The 23097-nt window shown below is 38.9% G+C and overlaps 1 protein-coding gene across 21 annotated transcripts in view; it reads right to left on the reverse strand.

Annotated features, from left to right (window-relative positions):
• The window catches only part of SYNE1 (spectrin repeat containing nuclear envelope protein 1), a 488794-nt gene that overhangs the window by 325058 nt on the left and 140639 nt on the right, over positions 1 to 23097 (reverse strand). For all 21 annotated transcript variants that reach the window (XR_010599728.1, XR_002889944.3, XR_010599727.1 and 18 more), the window contains 8 exons: positions 19498 to 19605; positions 17141 to 17278; positions 15581 to 15745; positions 11769 to 11881; positions 11043 to 11211; positions 8622 to 8718; positions 5624 to 5826; positions 797 to 961 (listed from right to left, as the gene is read on the reverse strand). Coding sequence is in view for 18 of the 21 variants with exons in the window: in XM_065588833.1 (XP_065444905.1) it covers positions 797 to 961; positions 5624 to 5826; positions 8622 to 8718; positions 11043 to 11211; positions 11769 to 11881; positions 15581 to 15745; positions 17141 to 17278; positions 19498 to 19605 (1158 nt within the window). In the remaining 3 variants the exon portion in view is untranslated. The remainder of the gene's footprint in view (positions 1 to 796; positions 962 to 5623; positions 5827 to 8621; positions 8719 to 11042; positions 11212 to 11768; positions 11882 to 15580; positions 15746 to 17140; positions 17279 to 19497; positions 19606 to 23097) is intronic.

The raw sequence follows: 23097 nt of genomic DNA on the forward strand, positions 1-23097 counted from the left end.
TTGACAGCAATGGGAATACTCATGAGAGTAAGGAGAACAGGATTTGGCCTCAGGTGAGCAGTCAAAAGTAATTAAATAAAAAAATTCATTAGCCATATGATTACTTCAATGCAGATATTTTTAAATGTGTATATAAAGCTGTCAAATACTTTGGTACAAGTTATATCTCTCATCTTCCCTCACGCCATTTCGAATAACTTCTTAAAATAACATTTCTTTTCCAACCAGGTGAGTCTCTTTCCTGAAGCGAAGTTTTTTGTTCTCTGTGCCTTGTAGAGCACAAGACAACAATGATGTCAGAATAGCTTTGGGAATGGGATCGGTTGATTAATGTGTGCTGCCTCTACTGCTGACTGGCTTTAGCCCTATGAGAAGTAGGTGCAACTCCCATTAAAAAGCATTAGATGAATCCACTTACACTAGGGCTAAATTTGGCTCTATAGATTCTACATAAACAATGGCTATTTTTTTGAAAATGATTTTAATTTCCCAACTATAGAGAATGTGCATTTTTTTAAAAAGTCAAGGTCAAATATTATGGAGATAAGCTACAATGTTTGCTGATCAACTTGAACAAACCATCTCTATCCATCTTTTTAAAAAGGAACAAATGCAACCAACTATTCTGGTGGCATGTATTGATTTACAATTTACATCTTATATACATTTACATTAGACATGGCCCTTGGGCTCCTGGTAAATTGTCCATGCAGCCTTTAGTGGTGCAAACCTTAGGCAGCCTTGCTGCACTGCAATGGTAAAATAATTATTTAAATATAACCATAACAACACATACTTGCTTAACTTTCATAAACAACTCTCTCCATCTTCCATTTAGTAGCAGCAGCTGTTGTTTAAGATCTCTGGAAATAGTCTCATCACAAGTTTCAATAAGAAAGTTACCAGCATCATTCATGGCTGTGTGCTGCTGGATCCAATGAGGTAAATGTCGGAAAAAATCCTAAACACAATATAAGCAACATTGCTAAACATTTTGCAAAAGTCAGTATGTTACACAATAAAATATAAATCTAATCACCAACTAAGGACATGGATAAACCTTTTCCCTACAAGGCACATTATCCTCTGAAGCATCCAACATTGGGTACTCTGGTAAATTCTTATATTCCAAACTAATATTTTAAAATACAGCTATCAAGATAACCTGCTGTGTTAATGGAGGGGACTCTATATTGTATATCTATAATATAGATATAAACAATCAGTACCTTCTCAATTTAATCAAGTAGGTAGCACTACTGAGGTCAATGGGACTACTCTCCTGAGTAAGATAAAAGGATCTGAGTCTTAATTTATAATATTGTCACTGCTTCATCTAATTTCTGTTTAATTTATACACACTTGAGGATTACTTTTGTTCATTTGAAGCCAATGAACTACTAATTCACTATGGGCTGAATTGCAACTTGGACTTCCTGCCAGCACAGTAGTAAGAATCCCCCTTGTAAACCCAGGGCAGGTAATTGTGGGCCTCAGAGCAGAGGGGAAAACAAGTGCTTCATGGCTGCTTACTCTCACCTCAGAACGGGTGAGTGAGGAGGGAGAAGAGAATGGATGGAGCCTTGGTTCTGTCTCACTCCAGTATTCTAGGCTGCACTGCTGAGCTGGGGTAGAGGGGAGGGGAGGTGTATGTGTGTGAGAGAGAGAGAGAGAGAGAGAATGTGTGTGTATGAGAGAGAGAGAGAGAGAGAGGGTGTGTGTGTGTGTGTGTGAGAGAGAGAGAGAGAGAGAGAGAGAGAGAGAGAGAGCATGTATGTGTTTGTGTTAATTTTCTGCTGTGAGAGGTCCCCAACAAATGATTCCCTACCTTCCTCTTTATTCTGCCCCAGGAGCAAGGGGGAACCAGGGAGGAACTGTGCTTCAAATGGCTGTCTGAAGTACAATTCTTCCCAGCACTGCTCCAGGCATGGTGCCGTTTACACATTGCCTCTTGCTCATGGCTGTACCAAAAAGCGCAATCTCAAGGTTTCAGAAAGTCTTGTGACAACACAATAATTGATGCAGATGTCATAACTTATCCATATTTAAAACACCTCCCATATAGCTACAAAGAAAATGTCAAATGAAGGCATATTGCTTAAATGTGTTGGACAGATAATTGAACACAATGTTATTTAAATCCCTAAAGAAGACATGAGTAAAGAGCACTTGTACTATGTACATAGACATATTAGTGAATAAGCTTCATCTTCTCTGAGTAGACTGGGCGTCATCTTCCATCTTCTTTGAGTTTGAGAATAGTATTGCTTTCCCCGGGTGCCCAAGATAACAATATTGATTTGTCAGGAAATACCAACAGCATCCCAGATATATTATATAAACATTTCCTTGTTGTTTTTTTAAACTGCTGTACACATGCCAGGTATGCTAGAAGGAAAACAAAAACAGCAGTCCTGTTCCTATTGTTCACAACAAAATAACCCCATCAGAACAGGCACTGACCAGTTCTCTTGTTGGCAGACTTAGCAAAGAGGTCAAAGAAGAAATGAGATGGGAGAATGAATTACTCTGCAGAGGCAGACGTTCTTCATTCCAGGTGGGAATCTCTTCTCCAACAATGGGAAGCAGAGCCCGGATGCCTCTGAGGCACCGTTTCCCACCCCAGACCCTGCAGAAGTTTCTCTGCAGAGACCCTTCAGCATGAAGGAGGAAGCAGAGTCAGAGCAAGCTGGGGGGAGGGGCACATATTGTCTCTGACCCAAAGGAAGACTTAAAAAAATGAAAACCGTCCCAGGCTATACTATTTTCAGATTCCCCCCACAATCCCTATTGGGGCCTTGAATGAAGCTGCCAGGTCAGAGGCCCTGGGAGCATGGCTCCAATGGAGCTGTGCTGGGAGGGATCTGAGAGGGACTGCTGGGGTTGAAAGGGTGTGGGGTTTCCCTGTGAATAGCTGAGGCCATCTTCAGGTCCTCAGGAATCCACTAAGTTGGAAGGCAGGTCTCAGCAGGTGACAAACCCTGCTCCGCCTGACAGCATGGTGCAGGGGCATCCCAGATATTTCCCAGTAAATAGCATCCTTGTGCAACTTTGAAATTACTGGGTCAAATTTATCTTTAGTTAAAGTTCCTGGTAGTTGATGGAGTTACAAAAAAAATGGATTTGTTCAGTGATGAATTTGTTCTGTTGTATTTCAATTATTTGTATGAGAAATATGAGAGTCAAGGATGGTCACTTCTGGCAAGTTTCAAAATTATTTAGGTTAATGAGTTCATGGTAGAATCCCTTAAACTAGGGATAACCAATGGAAAACAGGGAAGACCCTTACATTTTAGCATTGCAAACACAACAAGCATGCAAATATAGAACTTGTAATCAGACAGGGAGATAAAAGAGAGTGAAAGCATTATGGTGTTGTATGAAGATTTTATGGCCTACATTTGGGATGCACCATAATTCTCATGAGTGATGAACTTAAGAGTGAGTTATGTAGGTCATTCCATGTGAGTGCCACAATATCATGCCACAGCATCGGGGATTTTGTATGTGACACATAAATTACAGAACAAATATTTTGGAAATATTTCAGTAAGTTTTACTTTATGTTACTGATGCTATTTAATTACCTCTATCCATCTAGAAGCCAGGATGCCTTTGTTAACATTAGTTGAACCGTACAAACCCCAGTGAGAGTGAAAGTTATAACTGATAAATTATAAAAGCCTCTTAAATGACCTAAAATAGATTTGCCATACATGATGATGTCACTCTCTTAAGGTCTAGTACAGCATCTTGACAACACCTAGGACCAGAAGCAAATTCTGTTACCTTCTCATAATTGGGAACAATTCTGATTCTTGAGCCAGTGTAATATGAGGGAGAAATTGCACATTCTGGGGGAAAGGGAGTAATATTCCTGTGTCAGAGTGCTGTATCTATTTATTTATTTATTTATTTACTTACTTATTTATTTAAACTGGCTATTTGAAGCTGCTGAGAGATTTGGAATAGGACTGCCAACCCTCCAGAATTGTCCTGGAGTCTCCAGAAATTAAAGATTAATCTTTATTTAAATATTATATCATGTGATGAAAACTCCAGGAATATGACCAACTAAAATTGGCAACCCTAACAGTCAAAGAGTCCCAGTGGAGACAGATTAGCGGAGTGAACAGAGTGCAGATGGGATGGTCAAAGTTGCATAATGAACACAATTCATCACATGTCACATGGATATCAGTAGCACGTGTGGCACTATACACACATGTTCATAATCTGCTTTAAGGTGAAACTGTAGAACAGACTCGACACACAGATGTTGATTTAAATGTTCATATACAAAGAATATATCAATATTTCATTTTAAACAATATATACACACAAACATAAACCACATGTATAAGCCACTGACACCCATGTGCATTTATCATGTGTATGACCATCTCACTTGCCCATTAATCTACCATTGACAGGACAATTTATAAGATGCCAAACCACTGAGACAACTTTTACAGCCACAAATTTTGTTTAAACATAAGAAATACTCCTTTCTTTCCCCCCAACTCAAAGTACTGAATTTCTAAAAAAAAAAAAATTAATTGGCTTGTGGCCCACAATGTGCAATATTCTGTCCTTAGCTAGTGTCAGGATTAAAGTCTGATATTTTTTAAATAGGAGATATTTATTATTGGTAGCCCCGAAGATAATAGATATTAAAATTGTGCCATTAAAATTGTAGTGTTATCATTGATATGTGTGAAAAACTATTTTAGGTCATTTAAAGACGTTTCTAAAATGTATTTGTTATAATTTTTCACCCCCTCTGAGGTCAGAGCACAACTCATGATACCAAGGCAGATGGCCTTATGGTGAAATATATAAATGCACACAATAGTTGGAACAACTTTTAGAACTATTTAAATCATTTCTAAAATAGTTTTTAAAACATCCTTATTTTTTAATTTGCTGGACAAATAACTACATATATACGTAGATAAACTGGCTGTAGGCAGAGTGGTTATTCAGAGAATAACCTAAGTGGTAAACAAAAAGGCAAAAGCATCATATTTACTCTACATAAATGCTTGTATAAGCAGACCTTATTAAAACATCTCACTTAAACTCCTAAACTGTTGCAAAGAAGAAAAGGGATTAAACCAGTTTTACTATAAAATATGTGGCATATACAGAACACATAATGATGCAGTGTGATATGGCACTTGTTTTGAGTCAGCTGCATAACAACACATTCTTGGTTTTGCCATTTGTGAACAATGCAGCCATCCTAAATTCATGCAAATAAAGCCTTTACGCTATAACATCATAAATGTGCTCATTCTCTTTCCATATTTATACATGCATACAGGAGTGCACACATGGGCACACACACAAACCTAAGACAAATATGCTCAGATAGAAAGTGTACTATGCATCTGTGAAGGTTTCTGATAGTGAAGAGAGTAAGGTAGGAATTATTCCATGCATAAATCTCAACCTGCCACAACTCTTATCATCAAGGTCTTCTCCCCAGTCTTCTGCAAACAGCCCCCTACCTGGTCACTGATGGGTTTTTTTAAACTTGTTTCCTGTAGGTTGAAAACTTTTACTGAATTGTCATAAAAGCCATATGCAGGGGTTGGATGAAGTAGCTAATATTCCTTACCTTTTTGGCATGTTCAGGCTGCTTCAGCATTTTTTCCGCATCCTCCAGCCAGGCCTGCAGACTGGCCACCGTGCTGCTATATCGATCCCAGTTAGCAATCACTTCTTCTAACATGCTCCTCACACTTCTCACCTCTACCGACAGGTTCCTCCACTGGGCTGTTGTTTCATTCATGAATTTCATCACATTCTCTGCTTCTTCCACTAAGACACAGAAAGCATATTGAATTTTTAAACACAACTTAAAGTCTTGGAGCTGCTGGAAGTATTTATCCAAGTATTTAGCATGTGTTTCTTTTATTACAAATATTATTAAATCTCTTTTATTATTCTTGTTAAGTAATTCTATTTTATATTCTTTTCAGCATCAGTAGGTTTGTTTAAACATATATGAAATGCACAACCTAATCACAGAATCATAAAACCATAGGGGTTAGAAGGGACTGCAAGGTCATCTAGTTTAACCTCCTGCCAAGATGGAGGATTTGTTGTGTCTAAACCATCCAAGACAGATGGCTATCCAGCCTCCTTTTGAAAAACCTCCAGTGAAGGAGCTTCCACAACCTCCATAGGCAGTCTGTTCCATTGTCCTACTGTTCTTACAGTTAGGAAGTTTTTCCTGAGGTTTAATTTAAATCTGCTATGCTGTAATTTGAATCCATTGCCTCTTGTCCGGCCCTCTGTGGCAAGAGAGAACAATTTTTCTCCATCTTTTTGTAGCAGCCTTTCAAGTATCTAATGACTGCTATCATGTCCCCATCCCTCCTTAATCTCATCTTTTCTAAACTAAACATACCTAGTTCCTTCAGCCTTTGCTCACATGGCTTGCATTCCATCCTTTTGAGCATATTTGTCACTCGCCTCTGCATCCTTTCCAGTTTCTCTACATCCTTTCTAGATAGTGGTGACCAAAATTGGACACAGTACTCCAACTGAGGCTTAACTAGTGCCAAGTAGAGCAGTACTATCACCTCCCATGACTTGCATGCTTTGCCTCCGTTAATGCAACTTAAAATTATATTTGCTTTTTTTGAAACAGCATCTCATTGCTGACTCATGTTGAGGTTGCGATCCACCACAACACCCAGATGCTTCTCAGCAGTGCGGCTGCCAAGCCAGTTTTCCCCCGTCTGTATTTATGCATTTCGTTTTTCTTCCCTAAGGGTAGCACCTTACACCTCTGTCTTTGTAGAATTTCATTTTATCTATAACCCAGTTCTGAATTTTAGCTTTATCCTCCAAAGTACTGGCAATCCCCCCAAGCTCTATGTCATCTGCAACATTAAGGTTGAGAAATTAAGCATACATTGTAAAAAATAAAGTATACAACGAATGTCACATTAACTCAGTCATGTTGCATATCCTGCATGTTATTGGTGTATGCATCTAATAACAGAAAGGTAATATAGGAAGGGTTATATTTAACAAGGAAAGAGAAATAGAAAACTATATGTGTGGCTGATTCAGTGCTGAGTTTGCATTAAAATATTAAGTGAAAATCTATTCTCATTTACAACTATATAAATCCAGATTAATGACATTGGATTTTTGTCATCTACTTTTTTAATTTTCTGTAGGTGGTGTACTTGATTTCTAGGCCATACCATTGCAGTTGATTCCCTCTTTTTAAGGAAAAAAGATAATGCATCTGCAATGCAGGATCCTTTAAGAAATGAATTCATAGCTTAGGTGTCCTTAGTTTGCACTATTTATGCTGCAAATAACTCAGGTGAATATTTATTTGTTGGAAAATGACTTATTGTTGGGTTTTTTAAAAAATCATGGAATAGTTTATATTGCTCTTACATTTTGTAAAGTGTATTTTTACAAAAATCTAACTTTGGGGACAAATTTGAGTTGAAAGTGTCACTTTAAATGGGTAAGATATTCCTTTTCACTCCCTATCCATAAACCATTTTAACAACTGCAGCATCTCACCCCAGAGATTTCTGCACTATTATTTGACAGTGTTTAAAGTAGTCCCTATCAGATGCCTCCAGAGCCATCCATGCAACCTCACTGTACCCAGTGGGGTTGTATAGGTGTAACAGAGAGTAGCCGATCCATCCATAGGTCATCGTATACTGCACCTATCATTGTGATCATTCTTTGTCATTCTGGAAGGCTTGTGAAAGGTACTTTAGTGAATACTGTGCTACTAATTCTGGATGAGACTGCTTTGCATGTAGGTTCAGAGGCAGAGTAATACAAAAGATCCTTCCACAGCTTGCACCCCAGGAATAAAAGGCCACTCCTTGAGCCTGGAGATAACAGGATGGTGCTGCTTCCCGCTGTGTACTGGGGAGTTTAGCGAGGGCTAACAATCCTTCTACAACTTCCCCCTGGATAGCTGCTGCTCTGAACTGCCCCAACACAAGGCTGTTCAAAATGGCACAAATTGCATCATCATTATTTGTTGTGACTGTCATTAAATCCCCATTCCAGATATTTTGAGAGGAGGTTGTTGCTTTTTTACACCGCCCTCCTCCCTCCCTCCCCCAAAAGCACAGATGACCTCTGTTACTCAGTTCTCAGATATTATCATTTCATAACTCCTTCAAGTTATTCAAAGTGGGTGAAATTCACCCCAGTGCAGAGGGCCCGTACAAAGTATGTGAGACTTATTTGGTGCATGGGCATTGTGCTAGCCCTCTGCACTGGAGTGAATTTCACACTTTGTGAATCAAAATCATCTTCAGTTACAACCAGGGGTGATTTTCTACAAGTCAAAAGTAGAAGAACACTTTTACAATTAACACTTAGATTTCCTCATGTTCCAGTAGCATATTCTAACAATCACACAGTCAACACACAGTGGCAGAAATCCACTGGATTCTAGTTTTGTCAGATCCCACGTGGTTAATTACAGATACAGTACAACTGTATTGCACAGAAGGAATTGGCTTCTAAATATACTCTGAGGAACTAATTTAAAAAGGATATTAAAATCAACAGGACTAAAATGCCTTCAGAATTGCAACAGATACAGAGGTATTTACCTGAGCCATTAGCTTTGGCATACATCTCAGCTGCCCTTTTCAAGATCTGGTATGTAACTTCATACTGCTCAAAGAATTTACTGTTTTCAATAACAGACTGAAAAGGAAAAAAATGGTTATAAGAGGCAAAAGTAAATGTCACATGGAATAATGACAATTCCTTTGAATTACAATTGCATTAAGATACGATTTCTCAAATTTCACCAAACCAACCCCCACTTTAATTTACAATGTGCTATCCAGAGCTCCCTTTGACAATGACAGGACAGGATAGTCTCCTCCCATAGGAGACTCTTTTCAAGAGTACATTTTGGATGAATATTTTTAACATGCGCATAAGGCAACCTGTTAATTGCTCTTTCTTGCTGGAATTCTTCGGACTTAGAATTCAGCAGAAGCCAAAAAATTGCCTGAAGAGTCTCTATTTATTAGATAACTCCTCCTCTGCTGAGATCTAAGTGAAAACAATTCAGTAAGGGCAAAATTCATCTTCATGCAGACAGCTACCACAAAACCTATGCACTATTTAAATCTCACTTAAGCCTTCAGAATAGCCGTTGTACTGACCCTCTGCAAAGGGACAGATTTCATTCAAAGAAAAGAAATATATTCCGTCAAACTTCAGTTTGCATTCACATCTTCCAGAAGAGATGGAACAAGATGTTAAAGAAATCCTACATTAAGGGATGCTGCTTTACAAAGTGTTGCATAGGTTTTTACCTTCGCGGTTGATGCTAAAACTCTATATTCTGCTTTGAACATTTGCTCTTAAACAGAGCTGGGTAAATAATTTATAGGGAATACTTATTCAACAAATGTTGCCCCTTTTTTTGTTCATGGATGGTCAGTCACTTGGATTTTTTTTTTTCAAATGTAATTGTTTTTCAAAATTATTTGTTGAAGTTGTTAATGTGCTTAAGAGTTTTCAAGGTTGAGTTCTTAGTTAGGCCAACTGTCAAAAGGAAATAATGTTCTCCTACCTTTGTAAATTCCTTTCAGATATGTAAGTGCAAGAAATATTAGCCCTGTTTTTCAGATAGGCTAACCAGGCTCACTGCTTTGCCACTGACAGTGGCACCAAAAGACTTGGGTCCCAGTTTTGTATTGGACACATAATTTGATATGATTTTTAAACACTTTTTGCCAACATTTTGAGAGAGCATATATTGTACAATGAAGGCATGTTGGGCTAACTTAGCTATGCAGTATACAAGCATACTTTATGTCATCAGATACACACTGAAGCCCCACCCCAATCTAGCAAAGCATTAAGCACATTAGTAAACTTTAAGGATGTGAGTAATCCTACTAAAGTAAACGGGAACACACATTCTCCAAAGTTAAGCACGTGATTATTGAGTATACTCTACTCTAAACAGTTTGCCCATTCCAAATTAGCATTAAAAGTATGGAATTCTTGACGTGCAATGGCTAGAGAACTATAATAATTAATACCGTCAGTGAGCTGCTTTGATGAGCATAATGGAAGTGAAATAATTGAGAGAAAGATGCTTTTGGATCATTATTTTATAGTAAGCAGGAAAAAATCTTATTTTTAACTATTAAATGAAAAGTTATCTCAGGTAGTGAATTTGTGTTTTATTTTGAATTACTGATCTGTTGCTCTGTAAATTGAGTTTGGCATGTGTATGCATTCCAAAAAAAACCCAAAACAATAAGTTATTGAAAAGGAACAGTTCATATTGCTAACAACAGTAATGTGGGGAACTATCACATCATTTACAAAACTGAAACACATCAAAGCAAGGGAATAAATATGTGAGGACTTCATAAATCTTACATGGCACACATAATAAATACATTGGGCAAGAACCTCAGCTAATGAATGTTCAGCTCAGCTGAGGGGGGCTCAAATGTGCCTTATGTGTTTCCCCATTCTTAGAGCTGCTCTGCCCAGGGTGAAGCCCCCAACACAGGTTAGACTGACCTGAAAGCTGTTTTATTCTCCATAAGCCACCAGTGGTCTCAAGGAGCCAAGTGACAGCTGGGCACTACGGTGTGAGAGATCCCTGACCACACCCTCTTCCCCAATTCCCTGGGCAGCCGTCTCCAAGGAGCAATGATGTAGAAGTCCCCAAAGTAGTTCTGCACCACCCAAAGAGCCTCCAATTTGAGAGGCTGGATCTGCTGGGTTTAGAAGAACTTTGTACCATAGGAGCACCATGAACCAGCTGGAGCGCAGCCAGGATGGGGGCCATCTGCTGGATTCTCTGTTGTCTTATACTTTCTGTGGTCCTTTACACCTCTTCAAATTGGGTGCAAAGTAGATGTAAAATGCGTCCCTTCTCTTATGGTAGCATTTTACACTGTCTTTACATAAGTGTGAATCACAACACAAGGGGCAAGGCAGTGGAGTTCAGATGTAGATGCAACAAAATTAAACAAAGAACAAAAGCTTACAATATAATTTTGTAGAAGTAGTTCTACCGACTCTCGTCTTCCATATTTGATAATCCATGATTTTAACTTCGATTCTGCAAGGACTAACAGTGACAGCAGACGGTATTTCAGTTCCAGAAACTCCATTTTCAACAGATGGAGTTCAGACGTAGATGCAACAAAATTAAACCTAGGAATGAATCACACTATAGTAAAAAAGTGCAACATTCAATATGTAGGAGGAACGGAAGGATTTTTCTATAGGTTCAAGCTACCTTGTTATGTGTGAGATATATCTCTATTCTTTGATCTAATGCAAAGCCTAAAGGCATATTTAATTTTGTATGATAGCCACTCTGAAGGCTGCTCATTAAAATAAAGCATGTTATAATTCTGTTTATACACAGAAGTAAATCATCAGTTTAGGTCTGAGACTAAGTTTTTTTCATTACCAAGACATCCCTCTTCCAGTTTGTTCATAAGCATTATGATGTTACATAATGTTCCTTCCTGTGCCGAGTCTGTCTGCAAAATTATTCCTTTTTGAAAATCAATTGCTTGTTCAAATTGACCATTATCAATTATTAATATCAGGCTTTTCAATATATTTCTCATTTGTTGCTGCTCCCATTCTTCTTAACTAAGAACCAAATGTAAAATCTGATTTTTACATGAAAACATTATAAAGCAAACAGGTTCTCTGTCATTCACAGAGGAGGTTTCATTTAAGATTGAAATTTTTCTTACCTCTCTGCCATATCGTCTAACTGCTCCAGTGGAACAGGGACTCCATTAACAGACCTAGCCCGGTGGATCCCTTGGAATGCCTTTTTGTGACCATCTAGGTTTTTAAGCAGGTCCTGGTTTGATTCAAAGAGAGAGAAAAGGCTCACAGTAGACTAACTAATAAGCATGATTTTAAGGCTGCAATGATGAGTCAATGTAGTTAAGTATTTGAACATGCTGTCACATTTGCATGCAAGTTAATGCCTAATATAAAAGCATTATATAGCAGCTTGAGCATCTGCACAGCGAAAGTACCTTATGAGATGTTCTGCTAAAGCTGTGTCTTATAATTCTGGCAGTTTTTAAAATAGATGGCACTTGCACTGCCTCAAATAATTCTTTCAGAGATTTAAAGAAACACGATGAACTCTGGTTATATGTGACTAATCTGAGATAAAGTCTGCAATTGCTGAAATTTCATGAGTACATAATTTTGCTAAATTTACTGTTTATGTCTTTAATACAAATACCAGCTTTTATTAATTGCTATTTCAAATATTACACAATTAGTCTAATCCCGCCTGCCCCCCGCTACAAAGCAGCAGATTCAGGGTTCCTGATGTTATTGCATATTCAATGTGAAGTGAACTCCTGACTCTCAGCATCAGAAGCTTCAGTGATTATATGCTATATATTACACAAACCTACACTGAATGCAGTACCTAAACCTGTAGGCTTATGATAAGATACGAACAAGCATAAGCCTCATAATAACAGCTCATTTCTATAGTAACCAAGCAACACTACTTCAAAGGATTTCCTGGAGATTACTTATTAAAATGAATGACTGGCAACGGTTTCCAAAGCGGTAACCATAACGATGTCAAGTCTTCAGAAGGCTTCCAGAATATGAGGGAGTAGATAGCTTATTGTACAGTCCCTTGCTGAACCTGATTAGTACTGTACTGACAAAGAAAATCATGCACAGCTCCTCCTCTCCCCAGGCTGAGGGAGCTGGGTTAACAAAATGCAAACTAGTAAATTTATCTCAAATGTCTATTTTTTCAATGTATTAAAATATCACCTCTCCACAGACTGCTCTGACTGAGCACTTGTGCAACAGCAGAGATAAATATACAATTCTATCGGCTCAATTCACAAAATTGTGCCCAATATCCCCCATGATCCTCCACCAACCCTCCTGACTCTACTCAACCCTCCCCTTTGGAAGAAAGTTTGAGAGAAGAGATAAAACTCTCAGGCTTTGTAAGGCAAAGGGGATAAATGAGTTTAAGAATCAAGAAACCCTTGCTGAGAATTCCCTGCAGCTAGCCCTCTCGCATTTAAATGAGGGATGTTACAACACAGCACTTCGGTGTGCACTTCTATTCCCACCCCCATAGTCCAAACTGTAGGCATAGCCTGAGATCCTTAGATAGAAACAAGTTTTTTAGATCCTTATTAGTCAAAACCAGTACTTGAAACTTCACCCACTAATCTAGTAGACGCCAGTAAAAACTCTGGTTTTCAGATGCAATTTGCTCCCCAAGTGAATTACTAATTATTAAGGTCCTGACCCTTCAAAGACTAATATATGTGTTTAACTTTGAGTTAAACAACTGTGAGTAGTCCCACTGACTTCAATAGGACTACTTATGGATGTGAACTGGAAGACAGCAAAGTTTGTGCAGGATGGTGCCTAAGAAGACAAAACACACTTTGAAATATACTGATAAAAAGCACTATATAAAAGCTAGATGTTGTTATTAATAATAATGTATTCTGCATTAGTTGGAAGTTCAGAATAACCATAAGGGGCCATATAATATGCAATGTCATGTAACAACTTCTGGAGGTGATAAAGGTATGGATAATGTGGCGAGGTTCCCAGCAGAGAGAAATAAAAAAAAATTGTAAAGCACAGCTGGAAAAAACACATTGAGCCATTGCTGCTACCTAAGCAGCTGAGGATCTTCATGACCCCTGCGTCACGAACCTGAGTGACAAAGATGAGCAAACTCATACAATACAGGGAGCTGATTTCTACTAATTCTTCTGATGCTTTCTCCATCCCACATTCACGACATATAGGGAAGTGGTTCTCAACCTGCAGCTCGAGGGCCGCTTGCAACCCATCAACACACAGCTGCAGCTCATGTGATATCCTCAGGGCCACACAGATAGTATTGGATGTGGCCCACATAACACATATATGCGTCCTACAGTGTTAAATAGGTTGAGAACCACTGATACAGGGCTTGAAAAATTTACCTGACATCTACTTACCTAAGGATTAAATTTACTTGTCAGGCTGATTAATTAAGATGTGAGAGCTCAAAATACATATCTCTAAGACTTCCAGGAATTGTTCTAGCAAAAAACAAGGGCTGACATTCATGATATTGCCAAGATTAACAAAATCTTTTTTGTTAAGAAACCTTTCAGGCCTTCATTATACTGTACACCATAACGAAGCTAAAAGGACTACAAATATAATTTTAAATAAATCCTTGCCAGATTATTTTTACAGCAATAAAACAGTTGTGCCTTGTATTTCTTTATAACATGCTGTCAAGTATCAGGGGGTAGCCATGTTAGTCTGTATCTACAAAAACAACAAGGAGTCTGGTGGCACCTTAAAGACTAACAGATTTATTTGGGCATAAGGTTTCATGGGTAAAAACCTCACTTCTTCTATGCATCTGAAGGAGTGAGGTTTTTATCCATGAAAGCTTATGCCCAAATAAATCTTTATATCATGCTGTCAATCAAATTTCAATATAAAACATTTTAAAAGATAACTTACTACAAACATCTCTCTTGCTTCTGTTATACCTTCTTTCCCTTGCTGGTTCCACTCCAATTTTTCTTTCTTTTCTATCCCTATATTTTCAGTCTCTGTTCTCTCTTTTCTTCCTCTCTTTTCCAGGTTATATACCCTTTTTTTCTTTCCCTACATTGTGTTCTTTACTTCATCCTCTATATTTCCTGTCTCAGCTTTCTTCTCCTACTCCGCCCCAAATATTTTTATCTGCCTGTCTCTCTATATACAACTTACTTTTAAATGAGAGCTTAGAATCTGCAGAAATTGATGGCACTAATATTCAAATTTGCCTATGAAAGCTTCTTATTGACCATAGGAAAGTGGATTTTTCAAGCCCTGTTCAGGTGCAAAATGATCTAGGTTCACCTCGTTCTCTTCCAAGCCTCAGTCTTGGTTAGGCATTGGTTAAGACCAACTGCAATGCGGGTTATCAGCATATTTAAAGTATTGTAGTCTCTCCATTACCTCACTATTTCAACTTGGCTTCCATATAGGTTGAGTAACAGAATGGTACAGTGTGGAGCTCTGTAGGAGAGAGCTCCTGGAGCAGATGAACAGCTATGGAATATTACACTCTGGGACCTCTCAAAAAGAAAGGAATAAGAGCCATTCAAAAATAATTCGAACTACTTCTTCTAGGATCTGCAGATGTGTTAATAAAACCTCATAGTCAAAGGTATCATCTGATAGATCTAAAAGAATAGGCATGGACACTTGATCTTCATCTACCACCAGGAGGAGATTATCTACCAATATAACTAGTACATGTAGCCTCCTAACTACAGCATGTCAAAACCCCAATGTGTATGGCATCAAGGAAATCTTAGGACTCCATATGTTGTCCAAGTTGCCGCATCGTCACAACTCACTTTCAAAACAAACCTATTAACAACAACCACGAAAATTTGTTGTTCATACAGCATGAGTTCTCAGTCACCCACAATCCTAGGAACAGTGGCCCCACTGAAACTGGAAATGTCATGCATAGAGATATCTCATACAGAGTTACCTTATGCTGTTCAAGCTTCCGATGTATCGTATTTGCTGTTTCCTCATGAGCTTGCTGGACAATTATTTCTTCCCTAACGGCAGCTTCTGCTCTGTAAAGCCAGGCACCTATGGTACCCAAAGGCGCAGGAAGAGATTTATCAAGATATTTGTGCCAATCTAGTAGCTGGAAAACAAAATTAAGAATACTGAATATCCTTCCAGGATGAATTGCACAAGTAACTATCCTGAAAATCAGACTCCTAACAAACCTGGCACTGGATAGTTACAAGGCCAAAAAGAAATTAAAAGAACAATAAGTGATGTATAAAATGTAAATGTTGATATTCAGTTTATGGCATTACAATATTAAGGATGGTAATTTATAATTTTCTATTACAACAATTTGTTCTGGATAAACTATGCATGGCATCATTACTCATTAATGGTGCAGGTTACCCTAAATGTACATTAGTAAAACTTGTCCACCACCAAAAGCAATCAGCAATATTTATACCACAGATGTGGTGATGACAGGTTTGTGAAAAAAAATTGAAACCATGTCATAATTTGAACTTCTCATACATGTTAGATAGTTTCATCTGCCTTCTGCTCATTACCCCATTTCAGAGGAGACAAATGTCAACATTCCAGGGATCTCAGCAGTTTCAGACAGATGCTTATAAGTTGTTCTTGAGAAATGCAACTTTCTTCCACCGATTTCCACCATTTCTCCCCAAATTATAATTGTCTGGCATTATGCAGACTTGAACCTGACAAGCTTAAGCTCCAAATGTCATCAGTTATCAGGGATAGTAACACTTTCCTTATCCCACTGAATGCCAAGAATGCTTTTTCCAATGGGATACAGCACTTGTTTCTTACCCTGGTAGACTGTGGAAGTTCATATCTGAAGCTTTAATATTAATTATACAAAGAAGCTATTTTCAGTAATACTGAAAGGCCTCTATTAATTTTTCTCTTCCTCAGAAGCCTGTACATTTGGATCTATAGAAGTAAAGTAGCCTGTCTTACTGGAAGAGTCCCAATTAAGAAAGAGGAAAATAATGTCAATAAAAATTATAAAGCTTCAAAATATTTCCATTATAGTTTATTTTAAATACATGACATAGAAAAATTCATGACAGCATGGTCATTTATAAAGGTTTCATTGACTCTCATTTGGAATGACCTACATAACTCATTTGTTGCTTCACCACTCATAAATAATGTGTCCATGCCAAATGAATACCATTACACTTTTACAACACACTGCAACATTTAGTAGTTGGTAGGCGGACACAAATTGTTCTGTAAATGAACAGATGTAGAATTTTATAGGGCATTCAATATTATTTAAAACCTGTTCTGTCAATCCAGTTTGAGGGGAGCTGTGAATTGTACTATTAGTTGTGTTTTCAAAATACTCAATACTACTATGTTTTTATCAACATATTTTCTAAGAAAGGGCAGTTCAAGGTAGGTGCCCTATCCTAAAGACCTTATTCAATCTTTGCTTCATCAAAACTTAAAAATTTATGTCTAATAAAATGTATTTAGTGTATTAATTTTTTTAACTTACCCTGGAAGAAACCCTGTCCCAGGCTTGCTTCACCATAGCTTGATCAAGTGACAATTTACCATCTTTACGTGAAGACTGGATTACAAGTTCAATCTGTTTCCTCTTTATTTCATACTGGACTCGGAAGTGTTTAAATGACTGCATGAAAAGAAAATCAGTACAATGAGGCATGGAAGGAAAGAACAGGACATGTGTGGGGCAAGGTTGGCCATATTACAATTCTGAATTGATAAAAGATTCTATCCTTCCCAAGTGGGAATATGTATTTAATTATGAACTTCCTTGAAATACATTTTTATTAAACATTTTAACAGGGTAAGAGACTCAAGGGACCACTGTAGGGAGACAGGACTCCTCTGTTGTCCTCCAGTTATTAGGTACCTGAACCCTACATGAAAGGCAGAAATTACTGTTGAGCAGAACTAGCAATTACATTCAGTTAGCTTTTAGCAGGTTAAAAGAGGGGTTGGAGCCTCTCTCAGGCAGAGAAAACTAGGTTTTGGTACAGAGATGGCCTGCATGGAAACTCCTATGAATAACCATATTTGAAGTTTAGGTTGAAGTTTATGATGTGGTGTTACCAATAATGCCAAACCCCAGGAAGGAGCAGGACTCTGATACTGCAAACATTTATGTATTTGAGTAATTTTACACACAAGTAGCCCTGAATGCGCTGGGACTATTTGCTTGTGTGCCTTTACTTATATGCATAACTGTTTGCAGGATCAGGGCCTCCATTTGGAATTCAAACATTGTACATATAATCTGTTCAGCAGAAGATGGGAATTCCATCTGCTTCAAAGATCTACCATGATTTTTGAACCAGCATCTTACAATCAGGAGCTGGTCCTGAAGCTGTCCTATGTATGGCACTCCCACTGAAATCAACAGGTATTTTGGCTGTGGTAGGACTCTGAGAGGAAGACTTATGCAGGGCCGGCTCCAGGCACCAGCTTACCAAGCAGGTGCTTGGGGCGGCCACTTCGGAGAGGGGCGGCACGTCCAGCTGTTCAGCGGCAATTCGGCGGACGGTCCCTCACTCCTGCTCAGAGCGAAGGACCTCCCGCCGAATTGCTTTTTGTTTGTTTGTTTGTTTGTTTGGCTGCTTGGGGCAGCCAAAACCCTGGAGCCGGCCCTGGACTTATGGTATCAAAAACATAGAATTGGGACTTCACTGCTGAATCTGACAAAATAAGAAGCTAGGCTCTGAGGTAAAAAAACCTATGATTTAACAAAAACTGCTGAAATCCACTCTTTAGAGTTAAAGCAGTTTAAATCCAGAGTCACACATGAAGTTCAACAGACTTCTTCAGGATTCACACCAACAACTGATTTCAGAGTAGCAGCCGTGTTAGTCTGTATCCGCAAAAAGAACAGGAGTACTTGTGGCACCTTAGAGACTAACAAATTTATTTGAGTTACTCCAAATTCACACGATTATAACTGAGCAGAATGTGACCCAAATACATATATTTAATGATAGAAGGAAAATACAGTAAAGTGCAGGCAAAGAAAACTGCCTCTTTATTTCAATGATTTTAGGACCGTTGTCAGGGCCTAGATCATCTCCTCCCACAGCAAACCCCAGGGCAGGGTTTTCAGAGGAAGCAAATCTCTACAAACCTCCCTTACATCATCCTATTAGAGGGGCAGAATTAACCGATCTAGAAAAGGTGGTAGGATCTGCACCCAAATTAGGCAGGGGAGACATATCCACTGGAGACAGATCCTATGCCTCCATATTGACTCTGGCTCTTATCACACCCACATATTTCCCCCCCCACCCCATGTAGTATGGCTCCACTGGAGCCACACTGTCAAGGCCTCCCCTGGGGTATGACTGCCCCAGTGGAAGAAGGGTTTTCCATTCAAATATAATACAGGCCTATTCTGCATTAGCCATTTTGACTAATTTCTAGGACCTGGCTGGAGGGGAGTAAAATGTGACCTTCACCCCTGCCCAAGGCCTGCCCACTCTTCCTCTTGGCCCACCTCCCCTTCAATTATTCCCCATCACAGAACCTCTATCATACAGAGCGGCCTCTGCAGCATCCGGAATGTATGTTTGGGGAGAGAGGACTTAGCTGCCCCTAGCTGCCCACCTAAGGGCAACCTAGCCCTTCTTCCATCCTGCAGGAGGAAGATCTGTGTTAGACAAGTTCCCTTTATTTGAAGATCTAGGGGGCACAATGTGGGCATCTGCAGACTTAGATTTATTTCAGCGGTGAAACACTGCATACTTTTATACAGTCAGCATACTGTATTAGTTATATGGAAGAAGGATACAAATTCAGGGGCACATGTTACATCAAATCATGACAAAAATCTTCCACCATTTAAAGTTTTCCACGGCTTACCTGGTATTTTTCCTGTAAGCTTACTTCTGCCATCTGTGTCCTGGTCAGGTCCCTTTCGAACTGTTCTACCCAAACTTTGAGGTCTCTCAGCATCAGTCTATCTTCTTTCTGTGAGATGGGAAGCGCAAACAGCATTGTAGATGGTTATTAGTCAGTGCCAAAAATAGGCAATATATTACTCTTTCCTAGCAGGCCAATTTCATTTACAGAGAAAGTCAATGTAGACATTTGGGTCAAATTCGACTGTCTATTATCTGCATGCAACCTGAATGAGTGGGGGTGCCTGGATGTGAGAGTAGAATTTAGACCCCTAGACATGAGGTTCATACTAGCAAGAGGTACTGCAGTCTCACATGGAACATAGTGTCACATGGAATTCTCATTTAAAGCCAATTTAATGTGCAGCCACTGCAATAAATCACAACAACTAATTTTAATCTGCCACAGATTAAATCACAATTTGTTCACAGTGAATTTAAATGAAGGTCAGTTTGTTTGGAAAAGGGGATTATTCCTGATTTTATCATTTATTATCACTTATGGTATTGATGATAAACAGTGTGTCATAATGACATCCTACATTACCAGACTATTGGCTCCCTGATTTAAGTGCACCATCTGGTATCAAATAGCAAGTTGGTATAAATGACAAATCCTTACATATTCTACCGTTTTAGTTAGGACAAAAAAAAAAACATTGCAAGGTACTGATCGTCACAGTTTCTTTTGCTTATATACCACAACACACTGATCTTTCTACATTCAATAACAGTATACTGTTCTATTAGAGGACTTGTTTCAACATTGCTTTAGTACGGTGTACTGTCAATCACACAGTTCTTATTAATGTTGTGTCCGGAACAATGTGATCAGAGAGTCAGCAACAGAAAAATACCAACAGGAAATCACAGGTCTGTAAGCTTGTCATATCAGGATTTAGCATATGATAGAAGAGGCATTTGTGCAATATGTAAACAGTCTAATCCTTAAGCGGGATGTAAGTGACTGATTGAGATTTGCACACAGTAGGCCACATGCACCTCTCACTAATACTAGTGTAACTCAGGAGTAACTCCATTGAAATGAATGAAGATACACTCCTGTAAAACCAGTCAGAGGAGAAGCAAGCCCATTAGATTCAACTAAACCCATATTATCTAGTATCCTAAAGTATGTGAGTAAGTTTCAAACATCACACCAAATTAGTGGATTCATGCTTACACAACTGTAGAGGAAATACCTATATGTTTTTAAAGCAACTGAAATGTACTAAAGAACAGTCATTTTAAACTTAAATATTTAAGGTTCCCTCTTTTACCAACATCCTCTCATTACAGAGGGTTGTCAGGGAGTCAGTTATAGCTCTCTAATTCTCAAGCTGCCCTCAGCCCAGAAGTAAATTAGAGCAACCCTGGGGAGGCTATTATTTTACAACCGTTAGCTATGGTCTCTTTGGACCATCCATGAGCTGAGAATTGCTGTATGGGAATGGAGCAACCCAATCCCTCCCCAGTCCCTCGGTGCTGAGGCGGCAGGATAGGCAAAACTAGCACAGGAGCCATTTCCACTGGCTGTATGCCTGATGAGAATTCCCTTCCAGATTACATTCACTTTGCATGCATCTTGTGGAATCATTTATAGCTGTGCAAAGTATGTACAAAGGGCTTGTCTACATGGTCTGGCAGTACACAGAAAACGGGAATAAATCTATAGCGCTCTGGTCTGCTGCACACTAAACAGCTATGTATACCCTGCTACCGCACACTGAAAGTTCCATCGTGTGCTGTGATCTACAGCAGTGGGTCAAAGTGCACTACGCAGGGCCGGCTCCAGGGTTTTGGCTGCCCCAAGCTGCCAAAAAAAAAAAAAAGCCGTGATCGCGATTTGCGGCGGCAATTCGACAGAAGGTCCTTCACTCCGAGCGGGAGTGAGGGACCGTCCGCCGAATAGCTGGACTTGCCACCCCTCTCCGGAGTGGCCGCCCCAAGCACCTGCTTGCCAAGCTGGTGCCTGGAGCCGGCCCTGGCACTATGGAACTTCTAGTGCACGATTGCAAGGTCCACACAGCAACTTAGTGCACAGCAGGCTAGTGATTTGTACCCCAGCTTGCAGCACACTAAGTGTTATAAAGACAAGTCTAAAATGGGTGTAAAACACTACCATTCTGACTTGGTGACTGACTCTATAAGCCACAAAGCCATGTGTGGGAATCAGGCTCAAGATTCTTTGAAATACAGAATCAGCAGCAGCAAGAACATGTCTACATTAGCTGAAAGTAGACTTAAGAGTTAAAATAAATCCTTCCATAATGTCCTTTGAAGTGTACAATCTTGTCATCTAACAGCAAAGAAAAAAAAAGTAGCTACTTCTATATGCAGTAAGATTGATTTTTAAGACATTTCAGTTCTAAAAGAATGACAGGCATCAAGGTTTTGTGTTATTCCTCAACTGGGCTTCCATACAGTCTGTATCTGACGTATAAATACCAATGGGTGGGAGATACTCAATAGGTTAGAAAACTTTATGTGATCTTGTGTGTAACACAGAAATGATATGCTCACTTATGAATATGAGAAGAAATAGTACCTCCCCTGCAGTCAATGGGAGTCTTGCCATACGGCCAGGATTTAAACCCTGAAGTTTAGCTCTTTACTCCATATAGCACGTTGTATAGTGGCACACAACCTCTGGGTGAAATTCCTGATCCACTGAAATCAATGGAAGTTCTGCCACTGATTTCAATGAAGCCAAAATTTCACCCTATATGTGTATATTCCAATACCGTATTTCATAGAAACCATAGAAATGTAGGAGTAGAAGGGACTCAAGAGACCATCTAGCCCCCACATGCTGAGGCAGGTCTAAGCATACATAGACCATCTGAGACAGGTGTTTGTCTAATCTGCTCTTAAAAACTCCAATGACAGGGATTCCACAACCTCCCTTGGTAACCTGTTCCCGTACTTAATTATCCCTCACATATTTGAAGAGTGTCATCAGGTCCTGCTTCAGTCTTCTTTTCTCAAGACTAACCATGTCCAGTATTTTTAATCTTTCCTCATAGCTCATATTTCTTTTGAGCATTTTTGTTACTCTTTTCTGGACTTGCTCCAATTCGTCCACATATTTCTTAAAGTGTGGCACCTAAAACTGGACACATTACTCAAGCTGGGGCCTCCTCACCAGTGCCAAGTAGAGGAGGACAATTACCTCCTATGTCTTATATACAATACTCTATTAACACACCCTGGTATATCTGCCTTTTTTGCAACTGCATCACATTGTTGACTCAGATTCAATTTGTTATCCACCATAACCCCCAGATTTTTTTCAACATTACTAGTGCCCAGCTAGTTATTCTCCATTTTGTATTTGTTCATTTGATTTTTTTCTTCCTAAGTGTAGTACTTTGCATTTGTCTTTATTGAATTTCAGACCAATTCTCCAATTTACCACACTATAAAAAAATTATTCATGTTGATAGATATGGCCCCACTATAGAGAAGGGATCAAATTTAGCTATGCTGTAAAATCAACATAAAGTAAATGGATTTGTATTTACTTACACAAGAGATGAATTTGGCCCAGAATGTTTTTGCT

Source organism: Chrysemys picta, chromosome 3 (assembly GCF_011386835.1).
Source record: "Chrysemys picta bellii isolate R12L10 chromosome 3, ASM1138683v2, whole genome shotgun sequence".
Lineage (NCBI taxonomy): Eukaryota > Metazoa > Chordata > Testudines > Emydidae > Chrysemys > Chrysemys picta.